This window comes from Anopheles arabiensis, chromosome 3 (assembly GCF_016920715.1).
Source record: "Anopheles arabiensis isolate DONGOLA chromosome 3, AaraD3, whole genome shotgun sequence".
Lineage (NCBI taxonomy): Eukaryota > Metazoa > Arthropoda > Insecta > Diptera > Culicidae > Anopheles > Anopheles arabiensis.
The window spans coordinates 77058874-77081341 of record NC_053518.1 but is presented as its reverse complement, the minus strand read 5'-3'; the positions used below and the strand labels follow the sequence as shown (position 1 = coordinate 77081341).

The window sequence follows — 22468 nt, the reverse complement described above, 5'->3', positions numbered from 1 at the left end:
CGATTAAACCAACAACACACCACGCCGCCGCCGTGTTTCCCAGGCTACCGGTGAGGCGAATGGATTAGCAGGCGTGGAAAGGGCCCCGGTAAGACCGTGCGCGGGCACAGCTGTTGGTGGCGGCCGATCGGAACACAATCAGATCAGGTTGTTTAGCAGCGAGCGTAAATTAAACTGTGGTGCGTTTTTATTTGCCCCTGTTGCTGTTGCCTTTTGTGAATTTGTGTGTATGTCGGTGTGTGAGAGAGTAATCCGTGGCGTGGAATTTCCATCGCTCGCGAAAAAAACAGCATTCCCTTGCTGTGAGATCATAAAGTTCCGATGAGTTTTTGGGCATTCCTGTCGTTAGCTAGCAAAAGGCTTTTGATTTAATGTTATTTTCATTTCTTTTTCTTAGATGTATTAGTTTCTACCATTTGTTTGGTTTCTTGATTTTTTTTATCGATTTATTTCGTTTATTTATTCGTTAATTTTGGTTATATCTTATATTTTGTTTCAAATTTTATCTTATGTTTTCATTACGTTGCTTGCTTTTATATATTTTCTCTTTAATTAAAATAGTTTAGAACACATTGAATGTGTTTCTTTTTCCGTTGTTTGTTAGTCTTATGTTTTTTCATGTTTTAGTTCTCAGTTTTAAGTCGTTTGAATCATATCAATTCAATTCTTACATGAATTTAACTTTCTCTTGACCTTTTCCACAACGACTCATTGCAGAAGTTTTGCTTGAGCTCACCTCCTCCGGGGTAACTCGTTCAATGTCACCAAAATTACACTCGTCACACGAACGTATGACAAGAGCTCGTATATGCTTACCCCAAGGTTTGGTCCCTCGAGACCCGTTTTGCATCCATTCAACCGTTGACAGTTGCAATGCACATGTACAAGACAGCACACCAGCCGGTTGGTACCCACTTCAAATCGATCAGCCTAAGTATGGCCGTCCGCGTGTTTGTGAAGCGCGCTGGTTGGGGTTTGACTTTGACATTCGACTGGCTGGCCACTGTGGAGAATGAGGAACTAAAAACAGGTCAGAGCGTCTGCAGTGGAGTGAAATGCGTTACACGTTTTTTGTGGTGATGCTTCAGCATTCCAGCCTATATTATTCCCCGACAAATTGCTGTCACTGTGCGCATCCTTCTCTACCAAGCGAGCTCAATAAAATTCAGCAATATCAGACGCACAGCAAAAGCAAGCAGAAACAAAAATCCCTAAACGCGCGCCCCATGCGTACGTCAGTCCGGGCATCAACTCTCCCGGTAACGCATTGTGACAGTTGTTCGGAACCCAGTGCAGCGCCCATATCTGTTCCGACCAGTGTGTCCGTCTAGCTGTCGGTGGAAATGTGCTGCTCCGTCACTTGGCTGCACCGCGGTTTGCACGTCACGGAGTCCACCAAACCGTTGGTACCAGAGCGTCCCTGAAAGAGAGCGCAGGAAAGAGTGCGAGACAGTATGGGTATTTATTTTTAATTTCTCCAAGACCACCACCCTCCCAAGCTGCCCGGCGCAAACGGAGCGCTAGGGAAGTGGCCACGGGGGGCGAGCAATTAACGTCTCTCCCCGGGTTCACTGCTTTACATACGGCACATCAACTTCAATTAGACGGCTGACCGATGGAAACGACGCACTGACATACATATCCGTGTGCCGGTGACGGTGGGACCTCCGATTTGGGCGACCGACGAGGGAGGTGGGTTTCGAGAAGCAAACGCATGCAGCAAAAGGGCGAACGGCAAAAAACCCGGGCGAGTGAATGCCACCAACATCCGTGTGGAGAAAAATAGGTTGAGTGATATTTGCACCGAAACAGGCAAAAACATCAGTGATACGAAAAAAAAAAAACAACAAAACCTGGCTGCCATTGCCACTGCTAAACGAAACGAGCGCCCGGAACGCTTTCTTTCTCCTGCTGGGTGGAAGTTGCTGTTAGTTTATATTGGTCCAGACATCGTTTAGGGGTTTCTAATTGATGTTTTCTTTTGGGGTGGTGGGGTATTTGGTTGGAATGCAATTTGCATTCAGGAGAAATGTTGAGTATTTTTTACCAGCGTTAATCAAAGCTAGGACACACAGTTATGATGATTTTTTTATGTTATACACGTTAAAAATTGTTTACGATGAACTAGCTAGTACTTTCAATGAATAATTAATCTAGAATTGATTGAAGTTGATACATCGATTTTCTGCTGGGCCATGTGATCTTTATGATTAATTTTATAGGTTAGGATATATCCACATCTTTTATATGTTTCCTGTGCCTTTATCTAAATATCTGTTGTACGTTTTTAAGTATCCAGTTTGAAGAATTAACGTAATAAGACGATACCCAAAAATGTTATTGCCTGAAAAGGGGATTTAAAAGTCATTTTTAATGATGAGATAATTGTAGTCCTATTAAATTTGTTTTTATTGCTGGTTTCAATTTTCATATGTATTCTTTAGATTCAAATAAGAGTTTATAACGTCATAAGCTGCAATTGTAATATCAGCTGGTAATGATCGTTTGTTTGACAACTTATTCTAATGGGGTCAAATCCGATTGGCACTCTGTAGGAAGGACTGGATTAACTGATCTAATCGTTTGATACTAACAAGTCTAGAAAGTCACTGAAGGTCGTTATGACACGATGTAACAAAAATTATTTGCAGCGTTTACCATTTAATGTGAAACGTTTTGTTACAGCTATTGCATCGAAAAAGGGACTTATTTCAGCTTGCTGTAAACGAAGGTAATTTCTTTCCAAGAACATCCTTTGAAAGGCAATTATTTAAGTTTACTTGCAAACATAAATTTACGTCCTTGCGAGCTGCTTTTCGTCAGTTTTCCGGAATTTTATCCATGGCAAACCAAGACATGTAGGTATGTTTGTATATCTACTCTTGTTATCTACCCTTGTTGTTGTACCCGGTTGTTATCAAGTCCTCCTTAGTTTCGCTACAAAGTTGCTGGAGTACAGCTGTTGTATCATGTTGGTTCAGAAATTCTCGCTGGGACCGGTTCGTAGGACTTGGATGTCCGAAATGAAAATCCGTCGAAATTCACCTAAAATGATCGCATTGACTTTTGACGTCATTGATTGCCGCCGCGAAGTCAGAAAATGCAATTTCTGCGTCCTGATATATCTGATTATGTTTTCCATATACTATTACATTGTTTGGCCGTTTCCATTGAACTCCTGGCCATGCGAACGTAGAGATATAGCGACTCAGGGTCATCGGTCATTCGGAACTGGGATTTCTTTCTACACAAGATGGTCTGATAGTTGTGTAATAGTGTCAAGATGTTGTACATGCCAGAACAGGCTTACACGTCGTCCACAAACTGTCGCACAGTGTCCGTTTTAGACGCCACGGGGTTTTTTCGATTGTTTTTAAGTGCATTCGTTAGATGGTTAATTATTTGTTGTTAGAATGTTTCATATTTCGTGCTTCAAAGGCTCAAAGCCTTTAGTGGATTATTGTTCCGTAGAGTAAATCACAAAAATGCTAAAATGTTGGTGATATTAACCATTACTTACAATAATAATAGTGAATAGAATGCCTTAATGATCTAATACGTATAAATAGCAGTAAGAGACGGCTAAGAGGACATTGAATCATCAATTCTATCAAGAATTATAAGCAAAATTGGTTATTATTTTACAAACATAGAAAACATATCCCTTAAAGCACTCCGCAATATCTGCTAGTAGTAGACAAAGAACATATTTTGAGGCGTACTGACTTGAGCACCCAACGGAGTGGCAGCAGAGTGAGCCGACTCAGCAGCAATGGGGTGTTGGCACTTTCACAACGTGTCCACTGCATGCGTGCCCACGGGAAAGAAGTGGATCATGCTTTCCCAAAACAGATCGACGGTGTGGAGAGTTTGAAAAGAACAGAGCACAGTTTGCTCTCGGTTTCGCTCGCACTCCTTCAACATGGGCTCCTATCAAACCCTTTCCCAAACAACCCTACACATGGTGGAATGCAAAGTTTTCATCGGCAAAATCGAACTCCCTCACTAGAAATCGAACATCATCCTCCATCCACTACTGCTAGCGTGTGACCTCCGAGGAAGGAACTGGCAGGAACTCTGGCACTAGTGTGCGGTGTCGTTGCTGTTTCCGTTCCCGGCATCGGGTTCGCCTGTCGCTTGCAGTGATATTTATTTTGCATGAAATAAAAATAAACCACATTTGATGGGTTGTTGTTGGCGCACGGAAAAGCGCCAACGGTCTTGCTGGAAAAGGAGGCTGGAAGGTTTGGGGGGTAAAAATCACGAACTTCTTCCCCTTTTGCCTGGCATATACGTGAGCCCTCCTCCGCCAGTTGGGCGCTTGGGAGAGGAGAGCGTCGAATTTATTTGCATTTTACTCTGATTATTAGCCACATGGTGGTGGAGGAAAGGGTGATGGTGGAACCCGTTCGCGCCAGCCATACCATATTTCACCCCATTTATGATGAACCCCAGCACAGGCAGCAGCAGCAAACGGTGCACAAAGAATCTCAAGAGGCTGCTTTCTAGTGCGCGGGCACACGTCGTTTGCTCTCGACGCCAAAGGAAATGGAAGGAAAAACAACACACTACGCGACGAGCCATTCGGGCCATTTGGTGGACCCGACCACCCACACAGCCTCCGTCTCTTCTTCTTCGCTTTAAAAAAAAAACTAGAGTGCGGGTGGGGTTTTGCAAGATTGTAAAGCCGTCCGTTTTTTTGTGTGTGCTGCTTTCGTGCGAATAGTAAGCACTCGCGTGCGCGCTTAAATGTGCACCACACACACATGTACTTAAGGTGAACCTCCTGTTTTAAGTCGTCTAAAATGGGGCTGGCTGGTTCAATTTTTGTTGCGACGGGCCTGGGTGAAACGGGAAATGAAAAATCGTGAGCACCGTTGAAAAGGCCATCACCAAACGTCATCGCTAAATGGGTCGTAGCTTGTTAGCGCGCCAACGAGCGCGCGCGCGCCCTGCGTCCTGCGGTTATGATCGGGATGTGAGGGAGTCTGTTTTGTTTCTACGTGTACATTTTTGTGTGTATGTGTGTGTATCTTGCTTTGTATTTGCGCAGCTCCCCACTTCTGTAAGTGCAAAAAAGCCCTTTCGAGTGTGTTATGCTTTAGAGGGGGTTTCTGATGAAACAGAACGGATGGAAAAGTCGAGCAGAGTCGGAGGAGCTCTGTGTATGTTGCTAGCCTCGTGCACCGGGGAGAGGCATTGTGGTGAAGGGGTTTTCTGTCCCAAAGCATCGCCTCGATAGTCCTTGGAGAAGGTTTGGTGGGAGGGGACGGAAAGAGAACCATTAATTTCAAATATGAACTCGCTGAACTCCTCCACTCCTGCCTTTTGTCCGATGATAAGGTCGCTGAAAGGAACCTCGGTATAGTTTTCTTGGAAGTTCAGAACAATATAGCGCTCTGCTCTTAGGGACTACACCCAGAAAGAAAGGAAAGCTTCAGGGCTAGGATTGACGCCAAGTAAAAGGGCATCGTGTTCGGTACATGGCACACACACACAGTCAAATGGGGAAGGGGATAAAGGACTGCGGTCGCACCCAACCGAGTGCTAGAGTCGGCCGCTTGGCTTTGCCTTATAATGCAGTTAGCACCTATTTATGTTTGCGTTTTGCTAAGTGGTGTTTATGACAAACGAGCTTTCCCAGCGTAATGAGCTTATTGGTTTGTTTCGTTTGGGTGGCTGGTGGGGTTTCTTTGTAGTTATAAGTTGGGATTATAATGAAGTTAACTTGCTGGCTTGATCTTTGAGGTTTACTGGTTTTGAAGTTCTTGGAGTTTTCATTCGATCTCTTCTCTTCTTAGCTTCTGGAGGATATGCTGAATATTGTAGAAAATGGATATATGGACTAATTTGTGGATTAATTCATGTATTACAAGAATATGAGCCTTGAACTTCCATTTCTCTCAATAACAAGCTTATAAAACACTAAAGCCGCTTTATTTTCAAATATCCAATTCAAATATAAAATAATGTCATGATGTTGATAATCAGAAAGATCTTCAGAATATTTAACCTATAATTTTCTATCCTAACCTGCTTAGGATCTATTGTGTCCAAAATACGTAAAAAGACGTCACATATTAAAAACATGGAGTCATGTAACATAGAACAAATCAAACTAGCATAAATCAAGCACCATGTCACTAGGAGACATTTTTCAGTTTCGGCTGCTACAAGCTTTTGCAGGACACTGTAGCTAAAAAATTGAATAAGAACTAGCAAATATTCCATAGATTGTATTTATCTGTGATTATCAAGGTAACAGTCCTATAATTCTCGGAATTATATCCGACGTATCTCAGAATTATGTTAAAGTAACGGTCACAATAATCTTATAATTCTCAAGAGCATAAGTTTTAACTTGAAGTAGGTATATTTCAAAAATCCTTGAGAAATTGTTCGTGGTTTTTATTGTTACGTTGAGCCCTTGAAACAAAATTGGTTTCCACATTATTTTCACATTATTTTCTAAACTATAGTTTTTTTTTATTTATAAAAATCATTATTTTACGGCAAATAGATTGAAAAGTTCTAATGAATATGTTTTTCTTTAATTTCATTCCCTACCACGAAACTTACCTCTCACTTCAAGATTCCATTTGCCGTTCTTCTTCTTCTTCTTTGGCTCAACAACCGATGTCGGTCAAGGCCTGCCTGTACCCACTTGTGGGTTTAGCTTTCAGTGACTAATTGATTCCCCCCCATAGCAGGATAGTCAGTCCTACGTATGGCGGCGCGGTCTATATGGGGAATGAACCCATGACGGGCATGTTGTTAAGTCGTACGAGTTGACGACTGCACTACGAGACCGGCAAATTTGCTGTTATGGATTGTTATATGGAATTCTAAGGATTAAATGGGTTATAGACAATTTCAGAAGGGTAGAGTGTTGTTATTAATGCGCAAAATATGAATAAGAATACGTTACATAAACCTCTTACTTACAAGAAGAATATCCTCCATTAAAAATATTTGGTATTCTGTTTTACTTGCAACACCTGGAAATAGCTAAAGTGAATGGAAATTACGTGGGACTAGCGTGAGAATAGTCCTGTTCATCACAATCTTCTACTGATATTGTTCTGTTTTGTTTCGGCATACAAGACAGGCGTTATAGATGATACCAATGAGGATGCTAGGTAAAAGCTTGTCAGACATTGGTTAAAATGTATAAATTACAATTAAAAGCTACACTAAATAAAGGCTTGTTACTCAAAGTAAAAGGAGTAAGAAAATAGACAAAGCTTCATCTACACTATGAACATGAGTTCCTGTATTAGTAAAATTCACTCATAAATACTCAATAGTAACATGCTACTTTGAATTAATCAAGCATTCTTTAAGTGAGCCTCAGGAGAGCCACACACGTCTTCAGTATCGTTCAGCCTGAAAAACATATGTTTGGTAACCAAAATTATGCACAGACTGCACTTTAATTAGAATGGAGCTTTATCCATCCCTAAATTCACAACAATATTCAAATCAGCATCATCCAAACCCTGCCAATAGCTAAATCTCACGAGGAGCGCAACTTCAATTGAAGAGTCAACTTTCCGGCTCATCTTCCCATCGCCACAAGCTTTCCCCCTCGTCCGGTTTACTTGCTCCACTCACTCGCAGGAAACAATAAAATACATGCACGCACACACACACACAAAACACAGGTAACGGTAGCATTGAACAATGGTGTAACAACAACATCATCGTCATCCTCCTCATCTGCCCTTACATAACCTCTAGCAGGCCCGGGGACGTGAGCCGTCCCTTTGGCGGGGGCTAGCTTTGACCGACTCTCTTACCCCCATAAGCATGGACTTTTCTAAATTACCATCTTCACCGCGGAGCACCACAAAGTGTTAATAATAACAATAATAATGCATATACACATATTGTATCATGGCAACTTTCGTGGCAAAATGGGCTTTTGTTGTGTTGAGTTGAGGGTGGTTGAAGGGAGGATGAGTACATAATGCTCACATTTGCTTCCCCGGCCATCTCTGCCACGCTTCCTTTCTATCCATCCACCCACCCCCTTTGGGAATTAAATCAGTCAAATCCGGCCCGGGGAAAATCGGTTTCGGGATTGCTGGTAGCTCTAGCTGGTAGTAGATTGACGGACCTTCAACCACAGCTTCCATCCAGTGTGTGCGTGTGTGTGACTGGGTGAGTTACGATCATCGAGCCTCCCTGCTCGAGCAAGCTGCTTCCAGACGAGCTTCAATCACACGTGACGACCGCACGCACTAAAATGATCTGATGGATGTGTTTACGATGCACACGTTGGCGGATCACTCTGCTGTTATTCTTTTGTCGTGCTTTGTGCCTTGGAGTACCGCGCAAGTACACCGAAGCGAATGGGCCAACGACGGTGGTGTAGGGTTGCGGTTTTTAGCCATCTTTTTGTATTGAAACATCCACTCACATCGCGGATCCTTTCACCCGGTGAAGGGATGGATGGAGGCAGCATCAACCGGGCCGCCACGTTCGTCTCATCAATTGCGCTAGAACGGGGCAAGAGTTTTGACATAATACGTAATCCATCGGCATGGGATTTGCGCTTGTGCATGCAGGGCAGTTGCAGTGAGTGTGACAGGATGAGGTTTATTTTATGCAAGCATTAAATCAGTGATTTTTGCGGTGTGATAAATAAGGTTTTTTTAGCAACTAAATTTCAAGCATGTCGGAAACTGGATTATATACAAATATTTTGAAAAAATATGCTTGATATTATATGTTTGTTTGACTGAATTGCCTAGACTAGAGACAAGAACTCTTTTAGTGTGATAAGGCTGGGCATGATGAGATTACTGTTTATTGACAATTTATTGCCTGTTATAACTATTCATTACAAAGCCAATAAATCATACATTTGGCTTAAAATTATGATTTTTTCTCGGAAATCCTGTACTACAAGAAGACTACTTAAAGCCATTTTTAATAAATGTATCATAAGGAGCTTCATTTGACAAAAAAATCTATAATTTGACAAATAAATCATACAAAAATATTCCAATTAAAAAAAATTTCAAACTACACAAAAATAATTATATTTGACATTAAATTAAATTTGACCACTTGTTTCTACACTGTCATGCTCAAATCCGAATTTAAAACTTTGTACACCCGTTGGCAATCCTGCAATTGCGCGGTTTTAAAGCGATTTGCTTTAATGCAACAAAGTTACACCATTGATTCGTCCCCGGAAGTGCTCTTTCCAGCTTATCTTTTTTTCAACCATCACCATCCACCACCGCCGAGCGCTTTTCTCGCTGCAGCCCGTGTGTTACGCTCAATTTGTCGAAAATCAATCAACGGTTGCTCGTCATCGGATTGCTGCCGGTAACGGCGATAGAGGACGGGCTGGTGCTGCTGCTGCAGCAATGCCGATGCCAGGGGACGCACTTTAACTTGCATAATTGGCCTATCGACATCGTCGGATCGGGAAGTTTCGCCATAACTTTCGTACTCTTCCGACGAGCCTGGTTCAATTGGTCGGAAAGCGAATAATGTCACCGCGGAAACCGTCGGATCGAAAGTTGGCGGACAGGAATTTAATTGCGAGCTTGCGTGGTAAGTTTGCGAGCAGACGCCAAAGGACGAACCGAGCGACTCGCTGGAATGTACCAAATTGTCCTCCACGTCCGCCGGGAGTTCTGGGGTGGAACGGGACAGCCGGGCGTTCGATTCTGAGCTGGTGAAAGAAATTTCTGATTCAACTTGTAGTTGGCCGTTCGAGATGGATAGTTCCGGTGCTTCCTGCTGCTGGTGCACTTGTTGCTTGGTTTTGTCGGTGGCTGAAATGGAGGAGCAGCACTCGATGGATGGTGGTGGTGGAGGTGACTGTGTGGATGGCAGACAGTTGATTAATTTATCAATCTCGTGTGCTGTTAGTTTTCGGCAGGAAATTTTTAACTCCCCAGCGTTTGGTAGAGGAGAAGAGTGCCCTTTGGCAAACTTTTTGTGATCCTCGCTGCTGGTACTGCACGCTGCGCTGTCCGCTCTAGATGCGGCACGTACATTTTTGATGATGCGTTGAAGCTTTGCCGCCGTGAGGGACTGCTAGTGTGGACAAAGTGCGAATGTGATTAATTTTAAATGAAGGGAAAGCAATCACTTTAAACTCACATTTATGGAAGAGGATTTCGAACCGTTCATGTTTTCATCTAGGATGCTGTTGGTAGACTTGTTTTATTTGAAGAAATGTTATGGCTTGCTGTGATATGTTATTATTTGGTTAAGGTTTCATTCATTTAGAAATGATATTTTGTTGCAGTTTTGTCAAAACAAAACTAACTCAAATAAACTACAAGATGAAAACAGTTTTGACTGTGATATTTTTAATTTAATGATTTTAGAATTCATAATCTTTAATGTAACATTATCTAAATTTTCGTTCGAAATGGCTTTTAGTAATTAATTATGAAAATATACTAGATGGAGCAACTGTATGCGTTCGAGCCAGATAATTGATGTGCTGGAGGGCAATCACGAATCGGGCAAAATCGGAACCACTAGTTACGCCTGGAGTCGGAATCATCCGAAGTAACTCCTACTTGACTCCCATCATGCGTTGGAGTCGTTGTCGGAGACGTCTAGAGTCGGAGTCGTTCGGTGTCGTAGTCGACCCGAGTCGATCGGAGCCAGAATCAACTGAAATTGAAGTCGTCAGGGACCGAAACCGGAGTTGTCCGAAGTAGGAGTCCTCCGGAGTCTTCCCAATTGGAAATCATCGAGAGAATCTGAAGTTACGCCTGGGGTCGGAATCATCCGAGGATGAAGTCATCATGCGTCGGAGTCGTCCGATGTCGGAGACGCCTAGAGTCGGAGTCGTCCGGTGTCGTAGTCGACCCGAGTCGGTCGGAGTCAGAATCAACTGAAATTGAAGTCATCAGGGACCGAAACCGGAGTTGTCCGAAGTAGGAGTGCTTCGGAGTCCTCCGAAGTGGGAGTCATTCAGAGAATCCGGAACTGAAGTTGTCCGGACATCAAAATTGAAGTCATCCGGAGTTGGGTTCTTCCGGTGTGGAGTCGTCCGGTGTCGGAGACGTCTATAGTCATTCAGTGTTTTGACTAGAGACGGCCGGTGCAGAGATGCTGTTACAAAGCATTGGCATCTTCGTTAAGTGCTATTTTTATAAACAAATTTCTAACATCGACTTCGGATGGCTCTGGATGGCTCCGAATCTATCTCGATGCCTCCAAACCTATCAACTACGAAGTTGTGACATATAATCTCAGATGGATAGCACAAAACCCTCATTACGTGCAATTTCAAAACACATCAATATGCAGTATCCGCAGTTTCCAAAAGGATGTGTTTAGGGTGTCAAGCCTTTCATCGACCTTACACTGCCTCAATCTACACTGCAACATAACAGCAACATCATACTGAAGCACAAATTTCATTTAAAAATCTTTGCCCCCATTGCACCATCCATTCATCATTCCGAGGAGCACTTCACATCATGGAGTCAAATAAAAAGCGAGAGTCCATTTTGCAAGCATCAAATTACATTACGGTTGACCGCACAGTAAATTTATTCTTGAGCGAATTCATTGATATATCACCCCAAACCTCTCCTTCATCTTGTAAACCACAAAATTTTCCACAATGTTGACAAGATTTCCTGTTGCCGGAAAAGACACCCCCCTCCCCCCTTTTGCAAAGCAGCTCGTTCTGCAAAGCTGCCTCGAAGCGGCCACACGGTGCGCATCAATTATCTCGCCGGGCCCATCTCTCCAGGCCGCCTTGGGTTGGTCGCTCGGCAGAAAGGATACACCACTAGCAGTGCGCTGTAAATCAAACAACATCTTGACAACACTTTAATGACCAATTTCGGGCCAACGAAGCCGGGTCGGGTTCTGCACGCTGCTGGTGCTGTCTCTGGCCCAGGACCGAAATATCTCTGCTCGGCCCGTTTGGCACCATCGACATCGTCTGTTAAACTGAAACAACTTCTTAATTTCCTTTTGCTGCTCAAAAGAGCAGCAGCAGCAGCAGGAGAAGCATTGCCATTTGCATTAAATTTTACGATGCCAACGGGTCTTTATGAGGCCCTTCGCTCGGCTGGCTCTCTGTAGTAAGCTTTTCCGCCGCATCCGCATCTTGAGCTGTGTGGTTCATCTTAAAATAATAAAAATGAAACCGTGAGCTATCCTCCGGCTGTGTTTTGCGAGGATAGTGCTCTAGCACCCAAAGGCTCTGTAGGGGCCCCGGAGATGAGATGAGATTGATAGTGCTCTAGTAGCTGCAGTAAAATACTGACCCACGACGAAGGAGAAGGAACGTGTTGTCGACAAAGTTTTCCGACGACCCTCGGGGGGGCTTGGCCGGGCTGAAAGTGAATCATCAAAAAGCGCACCCCGAAACAGAGTCCCCGAGACTAACCGGTTGGTGAAATATGCTTCGCTGGACGAAGCATCAAAAATGCAGTTCACGTCCAAATTGGAAGATCTTTCCAGTGCTGCAACCTCCATCGGATGTTTTGGATGTTTTGTTTGCCTTTTCGTTTTCCCGGCCGCTGGGAAGAGAGGAGCGTAAAATCTCGGGCACCCGAGAAGATTAACGGATGCGAAAAATTGTCATTAAATCGTCACGTCTGGAGTTGAGCATCTTGATTTGGGTGTGCTAAATGAATTTTGATGTACTTTTTTCTCTTCTTAGAAGCATTATTGAAAAAGAAACTCTTCTAGAAACTTCAGCAGCGCTGAATTTATTTATGAGCGGCGAAGAATGTTTTAATTACATTTTGGGTGTGAACATCAACGAGTGGATTATCTTGAAACTTTGAACGGTTAATTAATATAGTTTTGCGGTTGAATGTATTTTTGGAGCAAAGTGCTTTAATCAAAATTTTCCAGACCACTAAGCAATAATCATAAAATACAGTACTTTTAAAATATGGAATGTATTCCTCCAATCAGGGAGAAACGGCATTATTGCTTTCATTATTGTTATAAAGGTGATCCTTCCAGAGTAGATCACAATATGAGAATAGTTAATAAACATTAACGATAGCTAAGTCAAAACCCTAAAGCTAATCTGGCACTGTAGCTCCAGTCATGCGATTAAATTTAGACTGACGTTTATGACGTCATAGGCCTTGTCTAGTGTCTAGTCTAGTCTTGTCCACAACATTAAAAATGTCGAGAATATTTCGTTGGATTTCTGTTCTATTTATTGTATCATTTGTTTGTATGATTGGTGGTCACAATATAAGTACCTCAAATCAAAACTAAGCATCTCGCAAAGTATTGTGCTTTCTTTAACATAATATTTCATTAAATTAATCAACTACTGCCCTTTTTCCTCCTCCTGATTTAGTTTAAAAATTCCTAATTAGTACCAAAAGCTCCAACATTTACAACCTACTGCGGCTCGATGCTAGCACGCACCGCCGTACTACACCGTCTAATTAATTCCCGATACCAAAATGGACACGGTAGCACCTTGCCAACTTCATTAGCTGGATGGAACTATCCGGCCCCGCTTCTTCACGGCTCTGCTCACCTTGGCCTTGGGGAGGTACATTGTTTTGCAATTATAGACCCAAACCCCAATGTGTGCCCTCGCACACACCGCTGGCAAGCTTGCACGCGAAGCAAAGTCATGAATTTAAGATATTCGTTCCTGCAAAAGGGATAGAACAGAACGACACGCCACACAGGACACGACACACGGCAAAGATGGTGGTCCCTCGCCGAAGAACGTTGGCGAGAGTCACGCATCCAAGAACCGGGAACCTGCGGAAAAGCGTATAAGAATCATTACAAAGGGCCATGGTGCTCCCGGCAGGGAACCTTTCCATGTACGGGACCGGCGAGTGCAGCCATACCTTGTGACTGTGACCGTGAAGACTGTGTACTACGGTGTGTGTGTGTGTGTGTTCTTTCCTCCCTCGCCCTACCTCGGTTCAATGCCATCCGATGGGGGATACGTCCCATCACCACCAGCTGCATCGTGTTAAATTGGCATTTTGGCAGAGGGCTGCTGCTTTGCGAAGGGGGGAGCGCAAGTCGTGCCTCGCGCGTACCGACCAGAGCCGTGAAGTTCAATCGTAGATAAGAACCTCACCGATTACCGATGCTTTTTTTCGCGTTGTCGCATTGATGTTCGGGCTGCAGTTGCCCGGAGGCTGCAGCCTGTAGACGAGGTGACAACACGGTGTGTAGTCGTCTGCCTTGTTGTCCAGTTTTTTTTATTCAATCCCGCTCATATGAATCTTTTGGATCTTTTGAGCATCGGACGAGAACGAACCGCTTTAATAGATGCACCTCTTGCCTAGCTAGACGACCACGGGGCGTACAGACCCATGGAACACCGACACCGGGATATGGATCTCTTGGTGAGCCACCCGGGGCATTGAATGTCCATTTCGGTGTGTCTTGCGTCGTGCCCTTCGTGGCTTTTGAACTGCTTAGCCCAGCATGCCACGGACAAACACAGTTGGCGTCAATGGCGTTGCACCACGACGACGCCGTTCTTGAGATGTGCACCAATGGGCGACGACGACGACGTGTCCAGTTTTGCTAAGTTTGTTGCATGAGGAGCGAGAATGCTTCTGTGTCGTGTGTGTGTCCCCGCCTCAAGGGACATCCATCGAAGCCACACGCTTGAAAAGCTTGCAAATGAATGCAGAACGCTCGTTACTCACGTCTCACGGTGGGTCGACGGCGGGTTGTACCACTATGTCCCCGTACATGGGGACGCACGGGACGCTGAACGCTGATTAGGAGATCTTGCCACGATGCACACTCTCGAAACTCTGTCCCAAGAGTCTGTGTGTGTGTGTGTCTTCTTTGCTCTTCTGGAAGCTTTTGCAGGACACAATTAAGGTGGCGATTCCTTTGGGGGTAGTTCTGGTGGCAGCAGCTGGTACCGCGCGTTCATACAGTAGCACGAATGTGTCGGCTTAACGGCACCATATAAGGGCTTGGCGAGAAGGTGTCTGTAACGAAGGTAGTAGTACATCGACACCTGTGCTGCAGCAAGAATTGGATAAAAAAAAACATTCAAGACACAGTTAGGTCTGAAATGAACAGTATTTGAAGGATATTTTGAATCTTTTGCTCTTTATTGGATTACTTTGAAAATTCGGACGACTTCGAACGAACTCTTCATGGTCAAAGGCACTCCACTCCTCTTGGTCTGTAATAATATAAGCTTTCCCTATGTCTTCTCGAAACAGTAGGAAAAACGAACACGCCCTAGAGCCAGCTGCACATTCGAAACATTCCTGTAGCATAAGTTTTCATTTCGATCAAATTGGTTTTCTCAAAAACATGGCTTCCCCGAAGGCAGCACACCGACCTGTCGTCTGCGCCTTTTTTTCCAAATTCATCCCCACATATTTATACGCCATCGATCATTTTCCTCCTGTTTTCCGTGCCAGAGGCTGAAGGCAAAAGTGGCACCAGCGGGTGAGAGTTTTTGTTTGTGTTCTAAAACCACCACATACCCCGCATGAACCAGAGAGTGGATGAAAAAGTGTACGGGAAATTGCAACGAGATGGGTTGGTGTTTCCGTAGCGAGTTTCCCACAAACACGTCCAAATTTTGTACTCCCCTCCAAAAAAAAGCACAGAAAACCATACACACACACTCAGACCTTTCTTTCAACATGTCGCTAGCTCCCAAAGCGTAACTCTTGACGATATTGCCCGGTCCCTAATTTCCGCACATCGTCAGTTCCCATTTCCGTTCTCGGTACTGGGTGCGGTGGGCCAACTTCAAGAATACAGCACACATCCCGGAGTATCGTGTAGTTATCGATTGATTGAATTTTGCAGCGAAAAAAAAAGCCTCTGCCGTGTACTTTGAAAGTTAAACATTTAAATCAACCGTGTATGTTTCGTATGAAATGTGAGGCGCTCGTTTATACCAAAGTGCTAACAGCATTGTACACAGCGCATAATACACACCCAACCTTACCGGGTGTGTATCTATGGCAACCGAATCGGGGCGCATCGCTTGAAAGCTTTCCCGAAAAAGCATAACCATGGGAGGATGAAAATTACAAACAAGTACGGAAATACATCCCCGGTTTTTCCCCCCTCTCATCCGGCAGCGTGTGATGAATCGTGAGGTTTTGTTAACCGTTCGCTCGTAGACTTTAAAGTCTGCACGAGGATACTGTACTCTTCCAGCGGTAGTGAAGAGATGGATGGATTTTTATGTATTATGCAACGTAAGCACACAAACATGCACACATATGCCTATTATCCGTTTCGGGGCGAAAAAACAAGCATTGTAACCGAAGCATTGCTGACGAGATATTCGGGTTTACTTTTCCTGGGTGGTTTGTATTGTAGGGCACATCAGTCGCGTTGGGTAACAACAAAACGTTGCCACGGTACATCAGGCAGCATGGTTTGTGCAGGTTCGTAGATATAAAGCGGGAGCAACAAAGGGATGGGATTTTGTGACGAACCAATGAGCGGGAAAATTTGTCGTCATGGTAGATCAATATCTTAATCTGCTGAAAGAGGTAGATGTTTGTTTGTACAGTGCGGGATATCAGGTTGTTCTAGATGCTTACAAATAAAGCAGTGATATTATTCCGATTTATTTACAATACATGGAGTTTCATTACAATTGCAATGAAAGGATAGCGTTTCATCATGATAAAGTTAGGTTCAGGAGTAGGATAAGAATAAGAATGTTGTTTAGCCGTCAAGCGGACAATTATAATCAATAAACAACAACAATATCCTTTTATAACTCCTACTAACTCAAGGAAAACTCAAAGTAGAAGTTTTTTTTTTGTATTTCTCATGATATTGTGTAGATTTACTCTTGTTTTGGAATTAATATGAAAGATTTGAAACTTTTTATGTATTGTAAAATCGGTTATGTATTGTAAACGGACGATTTCACGAATGTTATTTAAAGTCAATTGGAAAAACACAAAATTGGGCAAAGGTTATGATTAGGACCAAACAGTTTTCACTTCCAAATTTAACTTATTACGTTCAATAATGTTATGTTGTTAGGATGAGTTAACTTGTTATCACTGTTGAAAATGTTAAGTCATCTTGTGCAACAAAAAATAAAATAAAATACACATATTTGATCATTCAAACCAGCTTAATCGTATAAAATAGCGAGTAAAAACACAAATTTAACAAAGGATCACACAATAACTAGCTTTTTATACATTATCGTTTATTTATTTAATGCAATAATTAAAGACATTTAAGGTTAACAGGTAGACTGTTAACCTAAACAGCTTTATTTTGTAATGTTATCCTTCAAAACTAGAATGTTCTGGCTTTTTTCTAAATATTTTTTTTTCTGTGAAAACTTTGGAGTGTAGTTTTCCTCTCGAATCAATATCAGAACTCAAAAAATCTGACTGAAAACTTTGAAGCTCTCACCATTATAATTTTTTTTTTCAAGTTCTGTAAACAATTGGAACGTTATGTATGGAATTTTAATTTTAAAAGTGTTCATACGCATTAAAACATTTTTCCCACTTCCCAACAATTTTTTCCTTCTTCCCGGAACGTTGTCATACGAAGCAAGTTTCTTTGAATTTCATTGTTAATGATTTATACCACGTTGGGAAAATTTTGCCATCCAAGCCCGACTTGTTCCTTTTACACATGAACTTTGCGTCCGTATGATATTGTTTTCGTTGAATTCAATTATCTTGACGATAGCACACGGAGTCCCACAGTTTATGAGCTGCTCTACCATGTATCCCTGCAGAGCAAGCGGCAGAGCACAGTGCAAAGCCGAGATCAAAATAATGACTCGCGATTTTATGCTTCCCTCACTTTTCACCCGTTCGCTGTGGGTCCAGTAATTGGATGAATAATTCAATAAATATGTCAAGGTTTTTTGTTGTTTTTTTTGGAGCGAGCAAACAGCAACGAAAGAAGAAAACGCCGAAGCGCGCAGTACATCCGCGTGTCCTTGTCTGGCCCAAATGCTGCGCGGCGAAGGAATGTGTGTTTGTGTGGGAGTTGAAAACTTTCCTTTCCGTTGATAATTGCACCCAGTTTGTTCTGAATGTAAAATGCACCAACTCTTCTTCCATTTGTATTCCTTTTTTGTTTTTCGCGAGTCAACAAGAATTGTTTACTTCACTCGCTGTTGAAACAGAGTCGAGAGAGAGGAAGCGTGATTTATTGTCGTAGGTTATGAAATTATTCCGTATCATACACACGGAACCCATTTGAGGGATGGAAAGCACCCCCGGCCGGGGCCCTGGTAGGCAAAAATGCGATCAACAATGCGTCGTCGAGACACTATGTGGGCCTGTGTTGACAATTTATGCTCCAGTCGGTGCATATAATATTCCATGTCCCGTTGCGTATCTCGCCCTTTTGCTGGGTGCACTGGTTCCGGCACTGGTGGTGACTTTCGCTTTCGAACGTAAGCTTATGACACAGCAAAAAAAAATGGGAAGTGATCCTTTCTGAATTCAATTTAGACTCTACGACAAGAAACCATCGAAAAAAGAAGAAATGACGCTGGCATACAATTTGGGGCGACATGATTTTGCTTTTCTTCACCCCTCTCGGAACGCTTGCTCTGGTAGGTAAGGTTCAGCATTTTTGACACCGAAAGGAATGCAGTTGCACTGTACAGGACCGGCGGCACACACCCTCTTATATGTGTTCGGTGCCTGCACGAGTACGATAATATTGCACACACCGAAAAAAACCGGACCCATTTGCGTGCCTCACCCACTGTGCTGTGCTGACCACAGGATTAATCGGCAAGCCAAGCAAAGAGGTTGGGCCTCAAAAAAATGCATGCCCACGGGCGAACGCAGGGCATCTGATTTCACACCGGGATGTGGGCACCGGTTTGTGTGCATACGGCGGTGTGACAGAGTGGCTTTTAATTAAAGCTTTGATTGATCCTATACTAAGCAGGCTTTATGATTGTCGGTGTGTCGCGGGGTGGTCTACTGATATGAGCAGCTTTCCATAAGGCACGCGATCTCACGCTGCAAGAACCCGCGAACCAGTTCATTATTCAATGTATTATATTTAAAAGCTTGCTCGCTTGATACGCTCGTTTCACTTCGCTTGCTAAACGGGTTAAAACGAAAACAGAATCACATAAAGGCAATGTTATGGTAATGATAAAACTTGCACGCCTTTTTGGGGCGGTAAGTTGTTTTGGTACTATATTTCTTGTTCCGGTTTTTCTTCTCACCATGACGATGCTGTGGTGTTTGGTTTTGGTACAGTAAATACCAATTTTGCTGCAAAACTTGTTGATTGCATCACACCACAGTTTGTTGTTGGCATTTTTTAAGGCCATAATAAACTATAGAAATATCTTAGAGCTGTGATTGATGCTGAACAATACAAATAAATAATAACGTTGCCCCCAATGGAGACATTTTCTTATTTTGATATTATTGATTGCTAAAAATTGATATGTGAGTGTTTTGGGAGCCTCTTAAACTTAGTTGTCTTCTATTATGAATATCAATTAAATTAATGGAAGCTCCGAACGTGAATTGTAGAAGCTGAAAGCTGATTAGTGAGTCCACGGTCTTGATATAGTGCATCTGATCAGGGCTAAGCAACAAACGGCTGACCAAGTTCAAGGATTCAATCTGAGTATTACGCATATCCATCTAACGTTTTCTATACACAGTTGAAAGAGGAATGCCATAATTGCTCTCAAATCGACATAAAGATAGAGATCAGAGATCTCCACAGCATTGCTTACGTATAAATACCAATTATTAGAAAATTCAACCAGCCTCAAGCTCATAATTAAATCCTTCGTTTTGAATTCATCCCGTGCAAGCTGATTACAAAGGAACTACAACGTCAGACAATTTTCTAATAATGATATAGCTGCACTGGAAGCTCTCATTGGACAACTTTACAGGATATTGCAATTTAAAAGTAAATTACGATTACCTATCGGAGAAATCTATAATTTTTATAACAATACGCAAAAGCCGTATTCATCAAAATCCATCTCTATTCGCACTTGTAACATCCAAATATTAAGGAATGCTTGCATTTAGATCATTACAACAGTATCCTGAAGCGTAAAAATTGTGCCACGAAGCTTAAGACTCCCACGCCCTAATATTGACTGGAATATATAAGATGTACTTGGACATCGGGGAACTTACTTTAAAATTAGGCTCAAGTTAAAAAAAGAGCTATTGCAGGATGAAGTATGGAATGATTTTGGAGACTAGTAGATCTTGTTTGATATTTTAGATTCGCTTCGATGCCATTCGTGCAATTATTCAGCTAATGGCACAGACAGCAGCAGACTGTACCAAATTTGTTGTACAGAACTAAATCTCATGTTCTAGAACAGGGGTCTCCAAACTACGGCCCGCGGGCCGCATGCGGCCCTCAAGAGCTTATAATGCGGCCCACGATGACTTTGCCAGAGTTAAAATAAATATTACGTTATTATGAATTTTTTAAATTAAAATGTATTTTTTACATTTCTTAGACAAAAATCAAGCTTTAGTAACACGAAACTGTAAGAATATCGTTAGTATTTTGTTGTAAAAACGAGATTTAAACGTTCACTCATCAGTTAAAGGTAGCGTCAAATGGCCCTCAACATAGTTATTTTTGAAACAATGTGGCCCGCGAGCTGAAAAGTTTGGAGGCCCCTGTTCTAGAACAATGCACAGTCCTAGACAATATTTTACATCTGCACAAAACTATATAACTGCATAGTGTTCATTAAAAATAAAAAGTATTGTACATACCAACGTGCATTATTGCATGCATTACCCTTCATAGAAACTCCTCCAGCATGTCTCAATGTCCCCTGCTTTCCCAGATCATTCCATTTACCTCTATTTCCACCCATGCATTCAATTATTCAAATGCAATAAATTTCCGAAAGGATCTATTGACACTTAATTCCCCGGACGCACTTACCGGGTTTAGGCTTCGGTCACCCACTCCCCACGACCGTAAGTGATGCAATTTTGTCACCCAGCTGTCACCAATTTCACAACCCGCAACACAACACACAGCAGACAGCACAATAAAACACCTTCCATTCGTCAACAATTGTTGCGACCCGTGGCGGGCGTTTTTGTGCGCTTTATGAGTCCCGGTTGGGTTTTATTTTGCTGTGCGCGCATGCAATGTCCAAGCTGGCTAGCAAGTCCAGTCCAGGCTTTACTGCAAGTAATTCAATCGCATAATTGATTGTCGTTCAAGTTCTCTCTCTCCCTCCCTCTCTCTCTAACGTTCAGCGGCGGGTTGGTTGGTTGGGTAGGTTGAGTCACACAGCTAATTGAGTCATCGGACCGAAGGGGAGAAACCTCCAGCGTACCGCCGGGGCTCTGGCACTTATGATAACGAATGATCGGGGCATAGAATTGGCACACCGAACGGCTAGAACGAATCGATTTCTGTTAACAATAAAACTGTGCACGCGGGTGCTCCAATCGATGACAAATATAAATCACGCGCCAAAGTCCCATTTTCATTCTTAGCGGTCAACAGAGTTGACAGAAAGGGGTGGACCACTCCGGTATGACGGTGTGCTGTGTGTCCTTCAAATGTACATTGGAACGCTGCTGGAATGACTCCATTGTGCTATTATTTGCCTACTTATCCTCGATTTGCATGCCATAGAATAAGTCACCCGTCGGGAGTCTTTTGAGCAGCAGTCGTGGCCCCGTCAACTCCTCTAACCTATATTTCCCGCTCGATACTGCTGCGATGCGGTTCCATTCAATGCTCTCATTTATTCCATACACACACAGAGAGTCCTACGCAAAAATCGACCAACTTGGTCGTACTTTACATTCACTTTCAACGTTATGTTGCGTGCACAGGGCGAAAGTTAAAGCTTTCCAATGGAGATGTTCCTCGCACCGTTTGCCGTGGTCGACCTTCACCGACCACATCAGCTCCTTGCGATGAGGATATTAACGCCATTGACAGGAACTGTCAAAGTTCCACGAACCGGTGAAGATGTAGCCCTCAAAAGCCGATCAAATTACTGCCGTTCTCCTAGATCTCCGGGTGTGTAGGTTACTGTGCATGAAGGGTGGCATTCCCATCAACCCCTTTTAAGGATGGTGCGAGCATTAGTTGCCAGCCAGCACCCGGCCACCGGGATTGATGGATTACGATGGCGCTTTCATTCCGCCTCTCAGCCTCTCTTCAATACCTGCGGATTTGCATTATAAATGCAAATTTTACGAATCGTTACCATAATTCTCCGTCCACGCGGAGTGTGTCTCGTGTTGCTGCTGCTGCTGCTGTTCCTCCTAGGAGGCGAAGCAATATATTCAAACATGCTAATGAAGCATGTACCACGAAAGCATACGGCATCGTGTTTCGTGGCACCTTCGAGGCAACCGGTGTACCGTTCCACTCCAACCATTAGGATTAGGAGGACGCTTTTGGCCGGAGGTTGTGCGCGCGCGATATCGATTGACCCATGCAAGCGTAGCGTAGTGTATACCCCATTAGTCCATTAGTCCTTCTCAGGGGCTGT

The 22468-nt window shown here is 43.2% G+C and overlaps 2 protein-coding genes across 4 annotated transcripts in view; one reads left to right on the top strand and one right to left on the bottom strand.

Annotated features, from left to right (window-relative positions):
* The window catches only part of LOC120904940, a 214864-nt gene that overhangs the window by 106868 nt on the left and 85528 nt on the right, over nt 1-22468 (top strand). The window lies entirely within an intron of this gene.
* On the bottom strand, nt 9008-10206 carry LOC120904941. Of its 2 annotated transcripts, none has more exons than XM_040315473.1 (2): nt 10126-10206; nt 9008-10056 (listed from the first exon to the last, which is right to left on the bottom strand). In XM_040315473.1, exons 1-2 carry the CDS (start codon nt 10153-10155, stop codon nt 9238-9240), a joined length of 849 nt encoding a protein of 282 aa, XP_040171407.1. In that variant the 5' UTR covers nt 10156-10206; the 3' UTR covers nt 9008-9237. The 2 variants fall into 2 exon arrangements, with proteins under 2 accessions (XP_040171407.1, XP_040171406.1); XM_040315472.1 differs by having other exon boundaries at nt 9008-10059; nt 10126-10186.